The 21,508-nt window shown below is 51.7% G+C and overlaps 7 protein-coding genes across 7 annotated transcripts; 3 read left to right on the top strand and 4 right to left on the bottom strand.

Annotated features, from left to right (window-relative positions):
* Positions 1-287: 287 nt before the first annotated feature.
* UCRPA7_1989 (putative gmp synthase protein) lies at positions 288-1,136 on the bottom strand (the record flags this gene model as incomplete). Its single annotated transcript, XM_007914573.1, has 2 exons — positions 288-578; positions 666-1,136. 2 exons carry the CDS (start codon positions 1,134-1,136, stop codon positions 288-290), a joined length of 762 nt encoding a protein of 253 aa, XP_007912764.1.
* A 1,899-nt stretch (positions 1,137-3,035) lies between these two features.
* Positions 3,036-4,330, top strand: UCRPA7_1990 (putative dhh phosphoesterase protein; the record flags this gene model as incomplete). Its single annotated transcript, XM_007914570.1, has 2 exons — positions 3,036-3,153; positions 3,255-4,330. 2 exons carry the CDS (start codon positions 3,036-3,038, stop codon positions 4,328-4,330), a joined length of 1,194 nt encoding a protein of 397 aa, XP_007912761.1.
* Positions 4,331-4,536: 206 nt separating this feature from the next.
* UCRPA7_1991 (putative nuclease s1 protein) lies at positions 4,537-5,524 on the bottom strand (the record flags this gene model as incomplete). The annotated part of the gene is made up of 3 exons (XM_007914572.1): positions 4,537-4,576; positions 4,631-4,859; positions 4,930-5,524. 3 exons carry the CDS (start codon positions 5,522-5,524, stop codon positions 4,537-4,539), a joined length of 864 nt encoding a protein of 287 aa, XP_007912763.1.
* Positions 5,525-6,610: 1,086 nt separating this feature from the next.
* Positions 6,611-8,182, bottom strand: UCRPA7_1992 (atpase synthesis protein; the record flags this gene model as incomplete). The annotated part of the gene is made up of 1 exon (XM_007914571.1): positions 6,611-8,182. One exon carries the CDS (start codon positions 8,180-8,182, stop codon positions 6,611-6,613), a length of 1,572 nt encoding a protein of 523 aa, XP_007912762.1.
* A 1,021-nt stretch (positions 8,183-9,203) lies between these two features.
* UCRPA7_1993 (putative dna-directed rna polymerase protein) lies at positions 9,204-13,385 on the top strand (the record flags this gene model as incomplete). Its single annotated transcript, XM_007914569.1, has 1 exon — positions 9,204-13,385. One exon carries the CDS (start codon positions 9,204-9,206, stop codon positions 13,383-13,385), a length of 4,182 nt encoding a protein of 1,393 aa, XP_007912760.1.
* Positions 13,386-13,657: 272 nt separating this feature from the next.
* On the bottom strand, positions 13,658-14,941 carry UCRPA7_1994 (putative 2-polyprenyl-6-methoxyphenol hydroxylase protein; the record flags this gene model as incomplete). The annotated part of the gene is made up of 1 exon (XM_007914568.1): positions 13,658-14,941. The coding sequence occupies one exon, from the start codon at positions 14,939-14,941 to the stop codon at positions 13,658-13,660; it is 1,284 nt and encodes a 427-aa protein (XP_007912759.1).
* A 5,019-nt stretch (positions 14,942-19,960) lies between these two features.
* On the top strand, positions 19,961-20,738 carry UCRPA7_1995 (putative nacht domain protein; the record flags this gene model as incomplete). Its single annotated transcript, XM_007914567.1, has 4 exons — positions 19,961-20,026; positions 20,191-20,383; positions 20,438-20,629; positions 20,680-20,738. The coding sequence occupies 4 exons, from the start codon at positions 19,961-19,963 to the stop codon at positions 20,736-20,738; spliced, it is 510 nt and encodes a 169-aa protein (XP_007912758.1).
* Between the last annotated feature and the right edge of the window lie 770 nt (positions 20,739-21,508).

The following is a 21,508-nucleotide window of genomic DNA, read 5'->3' on the forward strand; positions in this document are numbered from 1 at the left end:
AAAGGCGGCGTCCGCTTACATTGTTCTGCATGAAGCGCGAAGATGACGTATTTCTTCAATGTTATTTGCATTTTCACCAATGTCTTTGTAGGATATGCACTGAAGTAACCTTGGGATGAAGTGAGTCCAAATGAGACTATTCAATTCGTAAAGTGCGGTTATGTGTCTGTCTGTCTTGTCTGTCTATTCCAAGCCCGGCCACCCCAAACACCCGAACGCCGGAAAGTTACTCCATTTGCTCTAAGCCATGAGCCACAAAGGTTGCCGATCTGTCTCTCTCTCGCTCTCTATTGGCCCTGCATGAACTTGATGAAGGCGCGGGCGATGGCCACGCCGTCGTGGTCGTTGGCGACCCTGTCGATGCCCGACTCGTAGACCTCGTCGCTGAAGATGGCGATGGCGTGGCGGGCCTCGAGGATCTCGCGCACGATGCCCTCGGTGAACTCCGGGTGGCCCTGCACGGTGATGACCTTGCCGGGGATCAGCATGCCCTGGACGGGGCAGACGTCCGTCTCGGCCAGGGGGATGGCGCCCGCCGGGTAGGAGAAGACGGCGTCGCGGTGCATCTGGTGGATCCTCTGCTCGTTTTTGTCACGGTGTTAGTCAGTGCTCGCGGCGAGTAGAAATGCCCCAGTCGTAAGTAGGTGATGCGGGGGCAGTCTTACCAGTTTCTCGAGACCGAAGAGCTTCTTGCCCTCCTCGGACAGCTTCAGCTCCGTGACGCTGACCTCCCAGCCCTTGTCGTTGCGGTCCACGGGGACGCCGAGCGCGCGGCCGACGATCTGGTGGCCGAAGCACACGCCGACGACCTTCACTCGGCCGCTGGCGACGGCCTTCTGGGTGAACTCGACGAGGCGCACGATCCACTCGTCGTTCTCGTAGGCCGAGTGCTTGGAGCCGGTGATGAGCATGGCGTCGATGTCATCGAGCGCCGGGTACGACGAGAGGTCGTTGACGACGTCGTGCTGCGTGATGCGCAGGACGGACTCGACGGGCTCCGGGGCCGTCGCGCGCGTGAACAGGTTCGTGAAGACGCCGCCGTACGTCTTGTACTTGGCCTGCGTGCCGGGCAGGGGCGTGTCGGCCTCGAGGATGGCCAGGCGCAGCGCCGGGGCGGGCTCTGGCTGGGAGCCCATGGTTTGTGATGACGATCTGGCGTACGAGAGCAGAGCAAGGTTGAGGTCCTGGTCTGGGGAAACTGAAGTCGGGTAGGCGGGGAGCGAGGGGCTTGATATCTATTTCCGACCAGATCGAGTCTATCTATCTACAATGGGGATGGGGCCGAGCGGGAAGTATATAAAGAACCCTAACATAAGTAGGCGCGCTGCGGGCCCGGATCTAGTTCGGTTCAGGGTCCGCCTTGAAGATGAGTCTAATGATGGTCTAAGATGGACCCGGCTCGCGTGCTGTACAGTACAGGCGTTGTCCAGAATTATCTTTCTGGGTCTGGTGAATGAAGCAGGAGTTTGCGAATCCCCGGAAGAAGACAGCAGCAATTGACCCAGATCCAGATATTATTGGCGGAACCAATGCAGTGTCGTTCCTGTCTGCTTGCCCCCAATTAGAACTGTATATCTGCACCCTTTCCTTCTTTACCGCAACTATCATGGGTATGGTTTTCGCCCCAGAATGTGGACTGGGAGTCTGCATGCGTGCGTGCGTGCGTGCGTGACGTACCGCGGAGGTGTGTTGGCCGTTGGTCGGCGGCATATCATATCACCAAATTGCGTATCCGGAATTCCTCTTAGCAACCGAATTCCCAATCCAATGCAGTTCTGCCTTAGAATCCATGTCGGACTGGCACCCCGCGATAAGATGTACACTTAAGCGCTTTTACCCAGCCATAAGTGACCTTCTTCCGATATCAATTCGCCGCTTTTCGGAGTCCAAGTGACAAATTCGGGCTCGTCATTCGCCCCCGCCATTTTGGCGCCCGCACTCATCGGACTGATGTGCGACAGACGGCCGCTAACAAGAGACCTCACGCAGATATGCGCGCCTTTGCTAAGGCAGATGGATATACTGCCCAGGTGTACTGTACATGTACGCCCCGTATCCGATTGCTGTGCCTCCTTTCCTGGCGACGGGATATACATACATGTATCAACTTCAGGTGCCTTGCTGTGGGGAGCCTTGCTGGAATTTGCTGGGGTTCTCGCTTATCCAGCTTCGGGCCAGTCCCACAAGTTGCGACTGCTGTTTGGCTTGCTGTGCCTTGGACTTACACCAGATTGGGGACTGCAAGTGGGAAGTTTGGAGGCGCTAAGAATGCTTTCGGGATAACGTCACTTCCATCAATCGCTACCTGTTGCCCCCTCCATTCATCCATTCTGCTGGTTACACAGACTTTCCAAGGTCGGCCAAACTGGCGACTCTTCACTGCAGTTAAGCGCCGACTCTCTTCGGCTCTCGACAACAGAGACAAGGCGGTCTGTCAACTTAACTCAACTCGGTTATCTGTTAGACTTGAACTAACAAGACTGCACGTGCTTCTGGAGGCTTGGAGAAAGACACTTCAGATTTTGATCCCTCATCCTGGTCTGGGGAGTCCGAGGTCAACCTCTGTCATACCTTATTAACCTTTCTTGGTCTAACCGCAGATCGTAGCTTTGACAACTGTCTGCCCCTCCCTTTTCGTTGCCGCTTCGCCGACAGCACACACAAAAGCATCCACCGTCCATCGGTTCATTGATTCATCCATTCAGGCAACCAACAGAACTCGACACCACGGCCTTATCACCAGGTGGCATACTCGAGTAGTAGCTAGACGCATACCTGCATGCGCAACTGCAGGAAAACAGACATCCTAGAAGTACAGGCTTCCATTGAGTCTCCTTGTTGGTGCGGCTCCTTGGCGGATTCAACCCTGAATGGTCTCGAAGCTGCTGCTACCCCTAGCTCGGGAAGTCCTGCCTCATATGCACGAGGGCTGTTCTATACCCTCCAAACTTGCCAATTGACTTCACCCAAGGCATCAATCGGCCGCTCGGCATATTCTTAGCTCACACATATCATTTGATACCCTCTCCATCACTATGCCACCTGCTCGCGCTTCGTTAAGCGCGTTTCTCGCCCGGGCAAAGAAGGTCCTCGCAGCCCCAGCAAGCCAGAGACCGACGCCCTTGACATTTGTCGTCGGCAACGAATCAGCAGGTCTGTTCCGCCCCGTCCCGTCCGGGTCCTCCTGAATCCTACACCCGCTATATCTGAAATGTCTCCACGCCGAGTACCCAACGACTGCTAACCAAGAATAGACCGCGACTCACTGTGCTCGGCCCTGCTGTTTGCGTACATTCGCTCGCATGCGCCACCCCACTACACCCTGCACATCCCCATCTCCAACTTGCCCAGGGCCGACCTCGCCCTGCGGCCCGAGCTTAACGCCGTGCTCAAGTACACGGACGTCCAGGCTGGCGACCTGCTGACGCTGTCTGAGCTGGCGCAGGTGAAGGACCTGGACCCGGCGCAGACGCGCTGGCTGCTGGTGGACCACAACGCGCTGACGGGCCAGCTGGAGGGGCCGTACAGCCAATTTGTGGTGGGCTGTGTGGACCACCACGAGGACGAGGGCAAGGTCCCCGCGGATGGAGACCCGCGGGTGGTGAGGAAGACGGGCAGCTGTATGAGCCTTGTGGTCGAGAGCTGCCGCGACACGTGGGATAGTCTGTCTGCTGAGGCTGACAGCACGGAGGTCGATGCCCATTTAGCGCATGTGGCTTTGGGGCCGATCCTCATCGACACAACCAATCTGACGTCCAAGGATAAGACGACCGATACCGATGTCGAGGCAGTGGACTTCATTGAGGCCAAACTCGGCAGCGAGGCAGGCTACGACAGGGAGAAGTTCTTCGACGAGGTCACTCGCGTCAAAGAAGACGTGTCCGGCCTCAGCTACAGAGATCTATTCCGAAAGGACTACAAGCAGTGGAACGACGGGAACATGGTGCTCGGCGTATCGAGTATCGTGCAGAATTTTGACTACATGCTGAGCAAGATCGGAGACGAGAAGACACTGGTGCAGGAACTTCGCGAGTGGGCGGAGGAGCAACATCTCGATATCGCATCTATCATGACTACCTCACACACCAATGGATTCAGTAGGGATCTCATGGTGTGGGCTCTGAACAAGGAAGCGGTGAAGGTCGTCAAGACATTCGTTGATAAGAACAAGGACGAACTCAAATTAGAGACGTGGGGCGATGGCAAACTCGACGACACAAACGGGCCAGACGAGCTGCGACTCTGCTGGCGGCAGAAGCAGACGAGGCACAGTCGCAAGCAGGTGGCGCCCATGCTGAGATCAGCAATGAAAGAAACGCCGAAGCTGTAGGATTAAGCTTGCCATAAACTCGTCACATGAGGAAATATGTACATGAACGGCTAGAAAGCGAGCCACTCAAGACAGCCGTGTGTGCCGTTGGGGGCGCGAAATCGAAATAGAAACATTTCGGCACAGCAACGCAAGAGATACCCAATATTGATCACCGTTAGATCCCCATCACCCATATCACGTTCGATATTTCGAGCTTCGCTTTCTTAAGCTGCCGCCGCAATTGCATCGAGCCATTTTGCGAGTCTACATACTTTGTTTAGTGGATGCAGCCCCTTTTCCGTTAAGAATAATACGTACCTGTACCCTTGTTTTGCAATCTGCAGCGATACCACGGGGGTGGCCGTCGTGTAGTAGCTGCCGCTCAAGTCTGTGCTCTCGACGTACGTGATGCCCTTTGCGAGCACCGTGGAGCAGACATAGGCGTTCGCTTCTTGTGCCCACTTGAGCGCGCTGTTCTGCGCATCTGTGATGCTGAGCCCGCTCACCCAGCCGGCTGCTGAGGACTTGTATGTCCCTGAGTTGATGGCTGTCAAGGCAGTCAGTAACCGGCATCGCATATAAGGGGGAGAGTGATGGGGAGGGCCGCGGCTGCGCACCGGTTGTCAAGGTCGTGGCCCAGCTCTTGGCCGTCGTCTGCGAGGAGCCGCCCGCGATCTTCTCGGGGATGTTCGTGTCCCAGACCGCGTGCAGGTTGGTGTCGTCGCTGCCGAACGTGACGTCGATGTCGTTGCCGCCGACGTCGAGCGCCTCGCAGTGCAGCGGCTGGCCGACGTCGCCGAGGAAGTGGACGACCATCTTGGCGGCGATCTGCTTGTTGGCGGTGCTGACGCTCGAGCTGAGCAGCTGGCTCGTGTAGTTGGCGATGGCGGTCACGATGCACCCGGCGCTGCCGCAGTCGCGCGAGACGCTGACGCTGCAGCTCGACGGCGGGCTGTCGTTGGCGTCGATGTAGTGGTACGGCGCCGAGAACTTGCCCGCCGTCGTGTACCGGTACGAGTCGGCCCACGAGGCCACTGAGGCTAGGTAGTCGGTCGACGTGTCACCCAGGAGCGACTGGAAGTACGTCTTGGTCGACGAGGCGACGAAGTTGGTCGCTACGTAGGCGACGGTCTCGTGGCCCATGGCTCCCCAGGCCAGGGCGGTGGGGAGAGTGGACGCAAGGGCGATGGCGGAGAGCAGACGACGAGACATGTTGGGCGTGGTGGTTTCGATCTTTACGACTGGGTTGGTAACCCGAGTACGGGTTTCACGATCACAATATATACATTTATTCACTCTATTAAACGAACTTGTATATAGTTTACCGCCATTGCAACCTCGTCGTCCGGTGCCGTCCGGTGCCCAGAGATCCAACGCAGGGGACAATGCGATTCCGTAGCATCATTGGCCATGTCTTATACCAAGTGATCTGCGAGCACCAGTCTCCCGCGCAGCGATCATTCAGAGCGAGCCAAACGGCTTGCAAGACTCTATGGCTCGCCGCGGTGTGCGAGACAAGGTTCCATCGTGCCCCTTAGGTGGGTGGTGGTGCATCGGAGAGAGGCTGACAGGGGAAGGTAGGCGCATCAGGTCCTGGGGAAATTTCCCTATCAGGGCGCCCGTCCAATCATGCGGCCCATGTTCGCCAGACGGCGGCCCGGGTCGAGTGAGGTGCGGCGATCTCGGCACTTGAGCGCCTGATAGGCTGGCAGTTACTCGGATGCGGGCTGGATGAAAGACGAGTCACCTTTCCATGATGGGTCGTCGGTCAGGAAAAGAAGCATTCCCACTATGCGAAGTCATCGAATGAGGAAGGTTTCTGGAACGATGACTGCTAGAATTGACTCCGGTACTTGGAAGGCCCCCCTGACATGACGCCCCGAACCGCCAATCGCAGCATGTGATGATGGCCGTTTCTGCTTGATGTCCTGCATCCTGCATTAGCGACCTACCCCACATCGTAAAGCTTGTTTCTGATAAGGACAGTCTCAGCTGGGAGTAAAGCGCATGGCAAAATGATAGGCTTCACAAGTCGCATCACCCTAAACACGGCAGAGAACCAAAAGGGAAGGTGGTGAGTAGGGCAAGTCCCGTCATGAATGATAAGTGTGACGAATTTCTATATACAGTAGTAATGGTTTCATCGCTATCTATAAGCGATACCGACTCATTTACAACTAAAAGTACAGCTGTGACATTGTTCTTAGGGGCAAGTTATGCCATCGTCTTTTGCCTCACACGTTGCGCAGGCCACGGCAGCTGTTCCAGCTTTTGTCAAGAGCCTTGTGTGATGGTTGTTCAAAAGTGACTGCTATCCAAGAGTCTAGTCAGCCTGACAAACTCTCGGTTAGCGGCGTTTTGCGACTCTTCATCCTTGACAACGACCGTCTTCGCAACTTGTTCCGCACGGGGGTCTGCAATTCGGATGCACTCCCTTAACGCTACTAGCACATCTCCCTCAGGCCGGACGGGTGGGTCCTCGTTCAGCATCTCCTGAAAGCACCAGCGCACCGTATCGATGCAACGGCTCTGGTGTCTTGATCGTGCCATCAGCGTGTATATGTACAAGTACGCCTCGGCGGACCTAGCCACCCGGAATCTAGGTGGCATGCGCCACGTGTCCCAGAACTTGTCCCAGTTTCCTTCACTAGCATACGCATGCAACAGTCTCATGAGCAGTGCCTCGCCCATGTACGGAAGTTGCGCTTCGACCATGAGGTTCTCGAGAGTAGATCGAAGCTTCATGGTCTCGTCATCCTTCGCACCCGAGCGGATTAATGCCTCCAGTACTCCGACGATGACATCGTGGGCAATGACTGCTTCACCGCGTGCATATAATGTTTCCAGGAAACTCAGGGCCAGCTCTGATTGTTCCTTTAATTGTGCCCCGCCGTTAGGATTGTAGTAGATTGCTTGCAAGACAGTCACGTATTGCTGCCTAGTAGCTTGAATGCCAGAGAGCTGCATCTCCTTAACCAGGTCACGTAGTCCAGAGAGAGTATAGCCGCGAGCTCCCAACCTTTGACCGGCGACGTGAAGTGAGAGTCGATGCCGCCAGCTTTGTGTAGACGGCAGTGCTTCCACAGCAAGCCTCCACGAGGACATAAATTCCGAGGGGTGAGATTCAGAGAACTGCAGGGCCTCTAGTTCCTGGATGGCTTGCTCGCGAGAGAGGCTAGAGAGATGTGTCTCTAACCCGTCGAGGACTGTGTTTTCTCGGCCAACATCATGGGCTACAGGTTCGTTAACTCGGGAGATGTCGGCGCCGCCAGAGGGAGTTTCAGTTACCTGGTCTGCGAGGGAGCCGTGGGAAGTGTTCACTGAAGCGGATTGACGGATTGACGTGGAAAAGAAACGGCGTTGACTGGGTGAAGAGAGGTCTCTACTGGCCGTCCCGATAGTTGATGAAGGCAAGTCCTCAGAACCCAAATCAGGATATTCCAAATCATCCAGAATTTGAGCATTCCCGCTCCGCTTCAAGATGCGCGACCAGAGTGTCTCCAAATCAAGCTCTTTCCTCTTCGCATCCGTGAAGATCTGTACAACCACAGTTGTGCCCAGCCTTGGTGTCCCGAAACCAGAGAATCTGCCATCGCCACTTTCCATCTCTGTCTCCTCGACGGAGTAGCCCAATGTGCCAAGGTTCACGCAGATCCAGCGTGTACTGATGCCGTCGTCACCACCCGGCGCCGCACCAGAGTGGCCCAGAAGCTTCGCCTTTCGGGCCTTGCGCCGCAACTTGATCTTGAGCTCGTTTGGTCCCAATAGTCCGTCTGCGTCCGCTGTGATGCCTCTTTTCCGTAGCCATCGTACTAGGCCACCTGCTGAGACGTGTAGATGTCTTTCGCTCCGTGCGGTGCTGAACAGCATCAGTAGATTCGCCCCCAGTGCTGGCGGCGGATCGAGGGACCTGAGATCCATCAAGTTCAGATCGTCGAGGCCGAGCTCCTCAGACGCAAATTTTAGGAGCGGTTCTAGGAGGGAGGGTGAACCTTCAGGAACTTCGGGTAAAGGAGCGGGCTCGTGGACCAATGTGGGATGCCTTGGAGCTTCCTCTTGCAAATACCACGGGATCTCATCAGCATTTCCTGAGGCCGGAGATGATGCCTGGTCCTCGGTTGCCTCTGTCGAAGTCGCTTCGTTCTCGGTGACAGCATTGGATGTCGATGCAAATCGGGGCCATGTCTTGGTGAATGGCTGGAAGCTTTTTGCGGGAGCGCGAATCGTTATCAACGGAGCTGGAGTTGAGATGAAGCTTCGTAGAAGGGAAGCTCGACAAGCCGCGCAGCCGGCCGCGCGGAGGGGAGGTCTAACAATCATTGTAACCCAACATTAGAATCTATCGATGCTTTCTCATGTGTCTCGGGGCTTTGATGCTTTGTTGAACTAGAGTCAAACCTGGAGAGGAGTCAATGGTTCAGTCGGGTGATGGGACCTGGTGTCGGTTCCACTGGGCCTGGAAAAATTCCAGAAGCTGTCCGGGTCAAGCTTGGGCCTCTTTTAGGGGCCGTCCAGCCGGGGAGCAGCCGCACTCCCCAGAGCCAATCAGCAGACCGGAAATTTTCGATAGCTCCACCCTCTTGCGCTGGCCATTCAGGCGAGGCAAAATTTCGAGGAGATTGAGCTCCCTGCGCTATCGTTATGGACTGATCCATCTCCATCCATTCTGTCAATCAGATCGCATTTTCAGGGTCGTCGCTCTTCAACAACAACAAGATCCTCGGCGACCTTTTGTATTGTACAATACTTCGCCCTCATTCTACTTTCCTCTCTTTTTCAGTACTCTTTAATCTCCTTTTTCTCTGCAATACACATGTCCTTGACAGCCGACATCAGCCCTTGAGCGCCATTCCCTCCTTTCCTCCTCCGCGCCGTCGCGTGAGCCGTCAAGATGCTCACACGACCGGGTCTATCACAACAGAACCTGCATCATGCCCGCCGACTACAATCATTAGTGTCGCCGCAGACATTATCAAGATGCTGCGCCGGGCATCAGCGGTCCCTGGCGTTGAGCCGGAGGCTCCTCACAACAAAGCAGGACCTGCGGCCCTGGAAGAGGAAAGATTTTGCCAGTCGAGTAATTTACCGGTCTGGACGGAATTTGGCTACCGCGCTCGACGACTACAAGTCTATCGATGACATACCATTCGATAACCTCAACACTTCCGTGTACTCCCCATACCCTAACGGCCCGAAACTTTACGAATTGAAGCCCTTCGACATCTCGTCTCCTCTTGTATTGAAGGATCCACCCCCACAGCCACCTCGACAACGCATAAATAATTATGGAGTGCCCGGCGATATTGAGGAGATGATCCCGTACTTTGACGCCTGTATCCAAGTCGGGAAGTTGGACCGCGCCTCTATGGTGCTCAAACGTTTAACGGCAATGAAGATCTTGGACGAGAACTATATTCTTGCTATGCATAATCGTTATCTCCAGACTGCCGTTGGCCAAATCATGGCTAATCCGAGTCTGAACAAGGCCGATGAGCTTCATAAGTGGTACGAGCTTCATATCCGAAGCCAGGACTTGCCCCAGACCGCCGAGACCGTTGCCTTGATGCTCAAGGCGTCCCTGGCGACGACGCGAGGATCCCGTTTAGAGAGACTGGTCGATCGTTACATGGGAATGGCTCCAGGAGACGCAGGCTTGGAGGTACTCTACATGACGGACATATTGACCGATCAAGACCGCGCCAGAATTACAGACATATGCCCGACCTATAACCTCTCTGTGGATGATCTCACATTTACGCCTCCTGAACTGGAACCTATAGAGGGCTTCGAGGCCGAGGCGGAGACCTCTGTGACCAACCTCCGGGAAGTCCCTGAGGTTCTCAGCACACCTCAAAAGGGCATGGGACTGCGAATGATCAAGAAGACCCTCACTCTATTTTCAGAGATACCAGACGGACGGGACATAGCCAGCTTGAGTCCTCAGGAGAGGCGCGAAATCCAAGCTCGCTTGGAGAGGGATTCTATCGATGCGGCTGTGGAAAGGTGGCGAGAAGAAAACGAGGCTCTTCTCAAAATGGGTCTCAACACGTCTGTGAATACGGCATCTCTCAATTCTCGACTTTACGACTGGCACGTTGCACTAGAGGCTCGCCTTGCACAGGAGCTTGAAAGAATTGAAGCAGCCGAAGCCTCTCCGCAAAAGAGCAAGGAAGACTTGGATCGGTGTGTCTACGGGCCTTTCCTTCGTCAATCAACACCCAGCCGGCTTGCTGCGGTGACGATTCTGAGCGCCCTTAGTTCCCTTGCCATGCATGGAGCTGATAAGGGTGTGCCTCTTGGAATTGTCATTACTCAGCTCTCGAAGGTCACAGAGGAGGACATCCGGGCACAGCAGCGGGAGAAAAAGCCGAACACGAAGTCGTCCCAAGTAGCAACTATGCGCGCCCTCAGGAGAGCTAAGGATCACAAGCCCCTGGCCGCGGGTTCTGAAGCCACCGCATCTCCAACCGAGGACCGGCCGTCAAGCACTGTTGACCCTACAGAATTCCTAGATACATCCTGGCCACTTACTGTCAAGAGTAAGCTGGGAGCTGCGTTGCTCATGGCTCTACTCGAGACTGCCAAGATCAATGTTGTACGAGAACATCCGGAGACCAAACAACTCATCACTCAGTACCAACCTGCTTTCTATCACGCCAACCAGTACAAACGGGGAAAGAAGATAGGCATGATTATGCCCAATCAGACCCTTGTGGATGTGATGAAGCGAGAGCCCAGAGGCGAATTTCTTGCGCGGCACTTGCCAATGGTCGCAGAGCCAGAGCCATGGAGTGCTTTTGACAAAGGCGGCTTTCTAGATTATCCATCGCCCCTGGTCCGAATCAAACAGGGCGAAAGGGATCAAAAAGTCTATACCGAGGCAGCTATATCGCGAGGTGACATGGACCAGGTTTTGAAGGGGCTGGACATCTTGGGTAAAACTGCTTGGAGGATCAATCGACCGGTGTTCGATGTCATGCTTGAGGCTTGGAACACTGGCGAACAAATTGCCAACATCCCGCCACTGTACCCGAATATCCCCACACCAGAAGAGCCTCAATCAGCCGACGACCCTATGCAACGACGTATCTGGATCAAAGAGGTTAAAGCGGCAGAGAACAAGAAGTCTGGACTGCATTCCAACCGATGCTCAATGAACTTTCAGATGGAGATTGCGAGGGCTTTTCGGGATCAAACTTTCTATTTTCCGCACAACATTGATTTCCGAGGACGAGCCTATCCGATTCCAACCTACTTAAATCACATGGGCGCCGATCATGTCCGAGGATTGATGTGTTTTGCCCAAGGCCGAGAGCTTGGTGAGCGTGGGCTTAAATGGCTCAAAGTTCACCTTGCGAACGTTTTCGGCTATGACAAGGCCAGTCTTTCTGACAGAGAAGCATTTGCCGTGAACCACATTGCGGATATCACCGACTCGGTTGAGAAGCCATTGACTGGCAACCGATGGTGGCTGAAGGCGGAGGATCCCTGGCAGTGTCTCGCAACCTGCTTCGAACTCAAGGCCGCTTTGGACTGTCCCGATCCGACCAAGTATGTGTCGCACTTGCCTGTTCACCAGGACGGAACATGCAACGGCCTTCAGCACTATGCTGCACTTGGGGGAGACTCTTGGGGCGCTCGTCAGGTCAATCTGGAGCCTGGTGATAAACCTGCAGATGTTTACTCCGCTGTGGCTGATCTAGTCAAGGAAAGCATTGCCAAGGATCTGGAGGCCAACCACCTCTTTGCGAAGGCTGTAGACGGAAAGATTACACGTAAGGTTGTGAAGCAGACAGTCATGACGAACGTGTATGGCGTGACATTTTCTGGCGCCAAGAAGCAAGTTTTGAAACAGTTGGATGCTCTCTATCCCAACCTGCATGCGGAGTCCGGTGTTGACCCCCTTCTCCTATCCTCGTACATTGCAACGAAGATCTTCAAAGCTTTATCGACCATGTTCCGAGGTGCTCACGACATTCAGTACTGGCTTGGGGAGATTGGAGGTCGTGTTTGCACAGCCCTGACCCCTGATCAGCTGGATCTCATAGCAGAAGGCACTTCAGAGCCCAAGAAAAAGGTCCAGAGGGGGAAGAAGCCGGTCACATCTACAGATGAGCTCCTCAGCAAGTTCCGGTCGACCATTGTCTGGACGACTCCATTGAGAATGCCTGTGGTCCAACCCTATCGCAAGAGTGGTAGCCGAGTTATTTCGACGTGCCTTCAGGATCTCGTCCTTGCGCAGCCAGAAAGATCCGATCCAGTCCATCGCAAAAAACAGTTACAGGCATTCCCACCAAACTTTATCCACTCCCTAGATGCTAGCCACATGCTTCTCTCCGCTTTAGAATGCGATGAGCTGGGGCTTTGCTTTGCTGCTGTTCACGATTCGTTCTGGACTCATGCAGCCGATATCGACGTCATGAACCGTGTTCTCCGGGATGCATTCATCAGGATTCACAGCGAGGACGTCATTGGCCGTTTGGCAGAGGAGTTCAACGCACGATACAAGGACTCGGTATATTTAAGCAAAGTAGACAAGAGTACGCCAGTCGGCAAGGCGATCTCAGCTTTAAGGAAGAAAGGGAAGATGTCATTGAAGCAGGAGCTTCTTCTAGAGATCAAGCGGCTCAATCTACTGAAGTCTGCCGATCCTAAAGAGGTTGAGGAAGGACGGAAGATAATCACCCCAGCAAGTATCTTCGAGGAGATGTCTGCCGAAGCAGATATGATCTCGCGTGAGGATATGGATGCGGTCGCCCTGGGTCGGATACCTACCAGGAGCACCGCTGTCTCGTCTGAAAAGAGCGAATTGGATGACGAGGAAGATGCCGACGTTGTGGACGAAGATGTTGAAGATGCTGAAGATGACCCGGCAGATCTTGCAGAGAGATTGACGGCAATGGTTGGCACAAGCCATTTCACCAACATGGTTATTCGGCCAAAGAGGCAGCGAGCAACAGCAAGGGAGAAGCCTAGTCACCAGATCTGGCTCCCTCTGACGTTTCCTGATATCCCACAGAAGGGAGATTTCGACGTCACACGACTTAAGAGCAGCGAGTATTTCTTCTCATGACGTCAAAGGTGACAAAAAGCTCGGGGTTTTGTGAAAATAAGGGGTCATATGGGCGGCGTTTGACAATGATGGTCGGCTTAGATCTTTGGATAGCATTATGAGCGAGATTTTGTTCTACTACAATCTACATGTACTGTACATATCTGTATAATACAAGCCACAAGATGGCTAATATAAGTCACTCGACTATTCTCTCAAGTACTTCCTACCTTCCAAGACTCTTTTGACCTATTCGGGTTGTGGGGGACACGTGCCGCTACCCAACCACATGGTCAGTGGATGGCATTATGAGCTTGATCTCTCTCAATAGCCGACTCAAGTCCGAAGTAGTCTGGATACAGCAGTTTTGATGACTCCTCCCCGCGGGATGGCATACCGAAGGGCCACTTAGCCACCAACCATCCCATGGTGTGAATTATACTAATTCCCAAGCTTGACTGAGGGAAGAAGGCACTGATCCTTGTGGTGCCAATATTCTGCTTCTCCCAAACAGACGGTCTAAGTATCCGCTCGTATTCCTTCGCGGCCCTTTCGACATCGACGGCCTTTGGGTTGTGTCCATTTTCCTTGAGTTGTTTGAACAGCTCTCCGGTGAGTAGGTAAGCTCCTATCAGGGCAGATGTGGTCCCGCCGCCTCGGCCAACGGGCGCCGGGCAGTGTGCTGCGTCTCCAAGAAGCACAATGCGACCTTTCGACCAGGCGCCCTCTGGTAGCCGGATCTGAGTGAGATGTTGGTCGAACAGGTCATCGGCCTCTGGAGACTCCTGTAGATCCCTCATGAATCTATCTGCCTGGGCTCCAACTGTGCCTTTGAATTTTTGGGCCCATGCTGCCTTACGATCTGCAAGAGTCTTGGCTGCGTCAAGAGACTCGCACCCGCCTCGAGTGGCCAAGTATACGCGAATGTTTTCCTCTTTGTCCTTGCGAGTCATGATGGCCTTGCCACCCGGGACGTGGCATACCGTCCAGTCCCTTGGATCACCCTTCTGTGCGGGCGCGGTGAAATATGCCATGTGTACACCCAGATCGAAACGATGATCAGGGAATGACGGGCCCAGCATCATCTTGCGCGTTGGAGAGTTGATACCGTCGGCGCCTACAACCATGTCGTAGTTCTCCGTGGTACCGTTCGCGAATGTGACATGTACCTTGGTTTCGTCCTGCGAGAGTCCGATAATATGGTTGCCAAAGACATAATTCACACTGTCCAAATCCTTTGTGAGCCTGTACAAGATGTTGACTACATCGCCGCGCATGACTTCGAGGTCGGTCGTGGCACTGATGCCGTCGCTGGCAGGAAAATAGGCCTTGCTTTGTCCCTTATAGTCGATAAATCGCATGCCAGGCTCCTTGACGGCGACAGCACGCAGGTCGTTCTCGATACCCATCATCCTAGCAACTGGCAGACCTTGTCCTAAAAAGTCTACCTGCTGTCCTGTTGCTCGCAAATTGGGGCTTCGCTCGATGACAGTGGTGGTACAGCCGATGCGGGACAACCAGAAGGCAAGCGCTGGTCCGCCAATGCCGGCACCAGCGATGAGAACTTTCAACGGCATGATGTCTATTTATCCGCGCGTGATTGGATATCTGTAATGTCGATAGGGTGATGGTTGCACGCGAAACGGTGATTACGAAAGTTGACGATTGCTAAGAGGCGTGTTTTCGTAGAGTGGTATCATTCAGCGTTCGTATTCAACTGAGATACTACCATCTTCATAGTAGAAGACTTTGTTTGCTCTATTCATGGAAACGAAAAGATTGTTTGTTGCAACGGTCGACCGCATTTAAGCGGCGTTGTTGCCTGCATGTTGCCGTATCGGCCGAGAAAGGACGCAATTTAGAAAGGGTAACTGTTAACTTGGTTTCGGCTTAGATCCGTTCCTATATTTCGACCTACCAAACAGGCGAAAGGCTCGCTGAATTGCGGATATAAAAGCAACTTACGGCCGCCGCGTTGCACTATTGGTTGAAGTCTACTTTAGTATCACTGCCATAATTCTGAGAGAGTTCTCCTTCCCCTGCCTATATATGTTTATAGAACAAAATTCACTACTGTACAGAACAACGAATACATTATCATCCGCCTTCACATCAAATCCATGGACCACTCGGAGTCTCGCTTCTTACGCAGGGATATATCAAAGACGAACAAATCAAAGAAAGAGACACAGCAGACAAGCCGATGAGTATACGATACTACAACCTTGCCACAGCGTTGCCAATGAGACGCTATCGACCTACCACCTCAATCTTGCGCCACACATTGTTGGTGGTTCAGGAAACTCCGGCAGCACCAGTTGAGCCGATGAAAGAATACTCATTCATTGTCCTGTACAAGTCAAACGAGTCTAATGCATTTCTAGCCTGCGGTTCGTAAAGACCATCGCGTTGCCAGGACAACAACATACAGATGGCGGCACACCAGCCTAGACCACAAATTGTGTCGAGCCCAATCACTGCCCAAATAGCGTATGAAATACAACGGAGGAAGGGCGTCCAGATGATGTATAAATTCGTTGAGGTGAGGTTGAGTGGATGCTGGCTACATGTATTCAACTTAACCAACTATCCTGCGCAGCCTTGAGAATATTGAAGCCACCAGCGGCCAAGTTGAGCTTTTTCTGCTGACATTTTTCTACAAGCTGAATCTCGCATAATTAGCGAGTGTTCGGACGAAGGGCGAGCAATCTCTACCCTATCAGCACAAGCATACCTCTTCAATTGAGTGTTTCATGATAAATCGAACAATTTTGACCTCTTTCTTCTGTCCGAGCCTCAATATGCGACCGATTGCTTGTTTCTCAACAGAAGGATTCCATTGAGGTTCGAGCAAATAAACTCTGCTGGCGACTGAGAGGTTGTTCAGTCTGGTTGGTGATATGTTAGCTTTTGAGAAAAGGCGCGCTGGAGTTGATCGACCAAAGCCAAGCTCTTACCCAACTGCACCAGTACCAAGAGTCATGATCAGGACCCTAATATCATTCTGTCGTTGGAAAGTGTCCAGAATCCCTTGTCGTCTATGTGCTGTTGAAACGGAACCGTCAACTCTACAGTATCGAATATTTTGAGTTTCGAGCAGTTTTTCCACAAGGTCTAGGGTTCTCTTCCAGAGTGAGAAAACAATGCTTTGAAAGCACTAAGTTAGTGAAAGTATAAGCCTCAACAGTTGGCAGAAGTCAAGGGACGAACCATTTATCCTCGGCTCCATGCACTCTGATATCATCAAGTAGCCTCAGCAACTTCGTAGGATACTCATTTCTTGGCTTCCTAGACATTGAATCATATCTTTCCTCTAGAATGCTACTCTTTCGATGTTCAAGTTTGCAAAAAGGGCAGATTTTGGTCTCTGATCCCTGTGGTCCAACTTCAGCAATGTATCGATCAATGCAACAAAGATCTGCACACACTGCCCGTCGACATTCGGTGATCGTGATGCTGCTACCGCCTTCATTGACTTCCAAGGAGATAATTTCCATACTGCAATACTCGCAACACACCTGACCGTCTTGTTGCATCAAGTTAAAAGTAGCCTCCGGGCTTGATTCAGAGCCCAGAGTGAGTCCGTTGCAGAATTCTCTCAAGCGAAGGAGCTTTTCCAACACGTTTTGATGCGCAGCGCGAGAGTTTTTTGAACTAGCTGCATATGAGAGAGCTTCCTTGCAACGCATCTCGAGATTTCGATAATCCTTCTCCTCATCCTCATTGAACGTTGGTCTGATGATCTCTGTACTGCAACGGAAACGAAGTATAGCTTGTGCTCTTCTAAGACAGATAGATCCCAGCAGTAAACGAAGGTTCGGGTAGTTATTTTTATGAAAGGACTCTTTGACTTGAACCTCTGAGCTAATGTATTGACGGAACACAGTCACCCCCTCTAATATAGGTAGTCGTAAGAATCTGACTAAGGCACCGAGATCTTCAACATTATTTTGTATCGGTGTGCCCGTCATGCACCATCTTATTTGAGAGGGAATTGCAAGAGTCGCATTGAACTGTTTGGTTGTCCAGTTTCGGATTATATGTGCTGTAAGCGTCAGGTGTGCCTCTGAGTGATTCTCTTGTTTGCAGAATGAGGGAAAAGAGGGAGTAGGTACCTTCGTCCAGGATGATTCGATACCAACGTATTCTTGCCAAAGTTGCTCCCCTCTTTCCAACGTCTGCTGCCAGTGTACCATATGTCGTGAAAACGATGTCATAATCTCTAAATTGGAGAGGTTGGACATGTCTATCTTTACCATGATACTTATAATATTTCACTGTATCCTTGAAAGTATGCCTATATTAATTAGTCAAGAATTGAATTCTCTCATTGCGTGTAGTCCTACTTCTTGATCTCTTCTACCCAGTTTGTGAGTAGCACTGTCAACGTTAGCACAGTAGTACTTACGGCTGAAAATACCTACATTCTGACGGTACCACTATCAGAGTGGCCTTGAGAGACACTGGCGGTCCACCATCGATTAAATGCAGCTTTGTCGAGGAGTCTTGCAGAGCAAACTCCTCTGCTCGACTGTAAGAACATAGAAGGAGGGCAATCATCGTCAAAGTTTTCCCAAGTCCCATGTCATCTGCTAGAATTCCTCCGGGGCTGTCATCGGCACTTCGACTCTTGGCGCCCGTGATTGCGTGCCGGTACCTTGATAGGAAACACACATCAGTACTAACCTTGACAGAGGGATTTGTCGCGACTTACCCGACTATTGGCGCGTCAAGCGCGAGCGGCTCCCAGAGCGTTCGATGATCAGGGATAGCGAGTGTTTCCCGACTTATAAGAAACTCGAGACCTTCCAGTTGGTGACTACGAGATTGTTAGATCATCGCTGCTTGTACAAAGTTGACTCAAGCCGTCTCCTGGAAGGTGGTTGGGGCTCAAATGAAAAATCCACCATACCGAAGAAGAGGAGTGACAACCCGGGAGTCCACACTTATATTACCAGTGAACTCTTGTGGTCGTAATCCATCGAAAATTTGATCAAGATCAAATGATGATGTTTTCAAGGCAGAATCATCCGAGCGCCTCGTTTCTGACAAGTTCTGTTCCCCACTTCTAAGGAGAGGCAAAACACTGTTGACAGTCATAGAACTCACACCATACGCCAGTTGCAAACATTGAGGATTTTCGTACGGAGGAAGGATACGCCGTGATGGACGCTGTAAGAAGAACTTCGCTCGCCCGAGAACTTTTGCTACCTCATCAGACATATGACGCGGTCCGAAGAGATCAACTTCCAAGGTCAAAAGCTGCTGCACGCGACCACCAGTTTTAGACGAGGTCAACCTTTCTTGCCACGTAGACTCTTGTATGACACCCTCAAACCTAATCATGTAATGACTACGAGAAAGAGGTAGTAGGTGCTTGAGGGCTCTGTTTTCAAGCACCCCAATAGGATAGCCATCTTCTGTCTGGACCGAACAATAGGTGTCGTGGAAGTTGAGCGGCAAGACTTTTAGCGGCCGCCCATCAATACCGAGCGGAGAGATGTCTGATACAGTAGATCTCGGTTGCCATTTTAGCATGATTTGTATTTCCTCGAGCTTTTCAATGTCAATTATTAACACGACTGTCAAATCGAGGAGCCGCTCAAGCTTACCGTGCCAAAGCAAATCTCTTCCGTGTCTTCAACACTCAGAACCTTGTCGTCATGTCTATCTTCATATTCGGAGTAGGACCTTTCTGCCACGGGTTCTGATGAGACTGTGGATGCGCCTACATAAGACGCCCAGCTCTTGATTTGAGAGTAATGACGTTGACGCTTTGGTGGGCTAGGGCTCGTAAGGCTGTCGGATAGCGGGGTGTGAAGTTGAGATCGTTTCAGAGCTGCCATTTAACGAGTGTATGCAGGACTAGTATTCGGTTTCTCTACCTTATTTACACCTTGCTTGCTTTCTCTGAGATGTTTGAGATGTGTGGTCAAATTTTGCGTATTAAGAATATGGAGTAATTACCAGATCAATAGAAAACACCTTGGTATTGGAGGTTGATTGTTAGTACTATATGCTTGGTTCTGCAATTCACCTAATGGGGCTCACAGGTAAGAGACAGGTCTAGCTTCTGAGGCAGACTCGGTAGAGCCGAACATGGCTGTTAATGCCATGCATAGCCTCCACAAATCGCACTCTTCGGTGGCTCTGTTGTGGCGCATGCTCGTTTAATACGACGCGGCCTGCATGCTGGAAGCAGTTCCACCACGATTCGAGAGCCTCGTCTCTCTTCACCTGCGACATATGCTTTTTCCCTCAACTCAACGCTGATAAGTTAATCAAATGATTATTCCCATGATTGCAGACCTCATGCTTCAAACGGTTTCACCTGGACCCGTGGTTCTAACACCTTAAGAACAACATGTCGCTGGTGGACGTTCCTGAAGATGGCACGTTATCATTAGATCAGGAGTTCAAAACCTTCCTAAAAGCATTTCAGATGGAGGCTGCTTTGACAAAAAGGGACATACAAGAGTATGTATGAGAACACTTCGCTTGACGATATCAAAGCGGTTATTGTTGCAATCCAGAGGAAGCACCTGTCTAACAAGAAACAACTCTACATGAGAAGACTTGAAGTGTTTCTCGTCAACATGGAAGCTTACGGCAAGGTTATCGAGGTATTTTTGAACTCGTCAGATTATCTCGCATTTGTTTGGGTAAGTATCTTATTTGGGAGTCTTCTATTGGAGCTACTATCACTCGTATCAAATGGAAGGCTGTTACTTACCGCATCTCAATTAGGGCCCGATGAAATTCATGTTGACGGTAAAATTCTTCATGATAAACTTGATGGTATCAGACGGTACTGACGACTTTTTAGGCTGCATGTAACTTCTCCGAAGCTTTCAACTCCCTTATGGATGCTTACTTGCAGATTGGAGAGCTACTCCCCCAGCTCCAAGTATATCAGCAGCATTCTGTCTCAAACCCCTATATGAGAACAGTTTTGGCTCTTATGTACAAAGACATCCTGGAGTTTCACCGTGTAGCGCTTAAGTATTTTCGCAAGTCAAGTATGTCTTAGGTGACCTCATGTCTCAAAATGCCACAGCTGATGGTGTGTACAGATTGGTACAAGCTGTTTGATGCTGTCTGGAGTGCATTTCTTGTCAAGCTCCGCGAACTGAAGGAGAAGATGGAACGCCACAAGCATCTTATTGAATCGCAAGCTTCTATTGTTCAATTTGAAGAGGCGCAGAAGTTTCGTGAGATAGTGGAGGCCAACTTCAAAGAGCTGCAAACTGAGTTTGATCGGCAACGTTGGCCGGTAGTGCAGCTATGGCTGTCAGCATATAACTCTAACATTCAGCAAATTCAATGTGCGAATGCAAGAAGCGACTGCGCGAGTTCTGGGCAGTGGCTGATTGACGATGATCGATTCAAGAATTGGTTCGATCCGGTCTTTTGTCTGACACCGCTACTGTGGTTGAATGGCATTCCCGGCGCTGGTCAGTTCCATCCAGGGATTCAGTCCCGCAAGAAGTTGGCAAAGGCGTAATACTGACAGTAACATCAGGGAAAACAACCCTGGCATCAAAAGTGGTAGAAGTCATTCGAGAGCTGTGCGAGTCGTCATCTATGCGGTTGGCTTTCTTCTACTGTAAATGCGACGACCAGAATCGCAATACTTTCGTAGCTGTTGCCCGAGGTCTTCTCAGTCAGCTCGTAGCAGGGGATCCAGAGCTGCTCTTACAACTCTACGACAAGCGAATATCAAAAAGTGGCGAGGCGATCTTAACCGATACTGAGATGGCGCAAGATTTATTGCAAGTTGCAATGGAGTCACAACGAACTACATACATCATCATTGACGGTATCGATGAGTGTGACAGGGAAGAAAGGAAGAAAATCTGCTCCTGGTTTTGTGATCAAGCCAATAATCTCCCCAAAGAAAACTTTGGTAATTTACGGTGCCTCTTCGTCTGCAGAGAGGACGGACTTGCCAACAAGGATTTAAGGACAGTTCCAGCTATAAAGATCCGGCCTGGAGACATCATAGATGACGTCAAAAAATTTCTCACCTCTTGGAAGGTGAAAATAGAAGACAAGCATGGGAACTTAGATGTGCAGCAATACCCTTTGGTAACAAATATCTTAGCATCAACGCAGGGTGATTATCTCCCCCCCCCCTCCCCCCC

Source organism: Phaeoacremonium minimum (genome assembly GCF_000392275.1).
Source record: "Phaeoacremonium minimum UCRPA7 unplaced genomic scaffold PA7_03_scaffold_144, whole genome shotgun sequence".
Lineage (NCBI taxonomy): Eukaryota > Fungi > Ascomycota > Sordariomycetes > Togniniales > Togniniaceae > Phaeoacremonium > Phaeoacremonium minimum.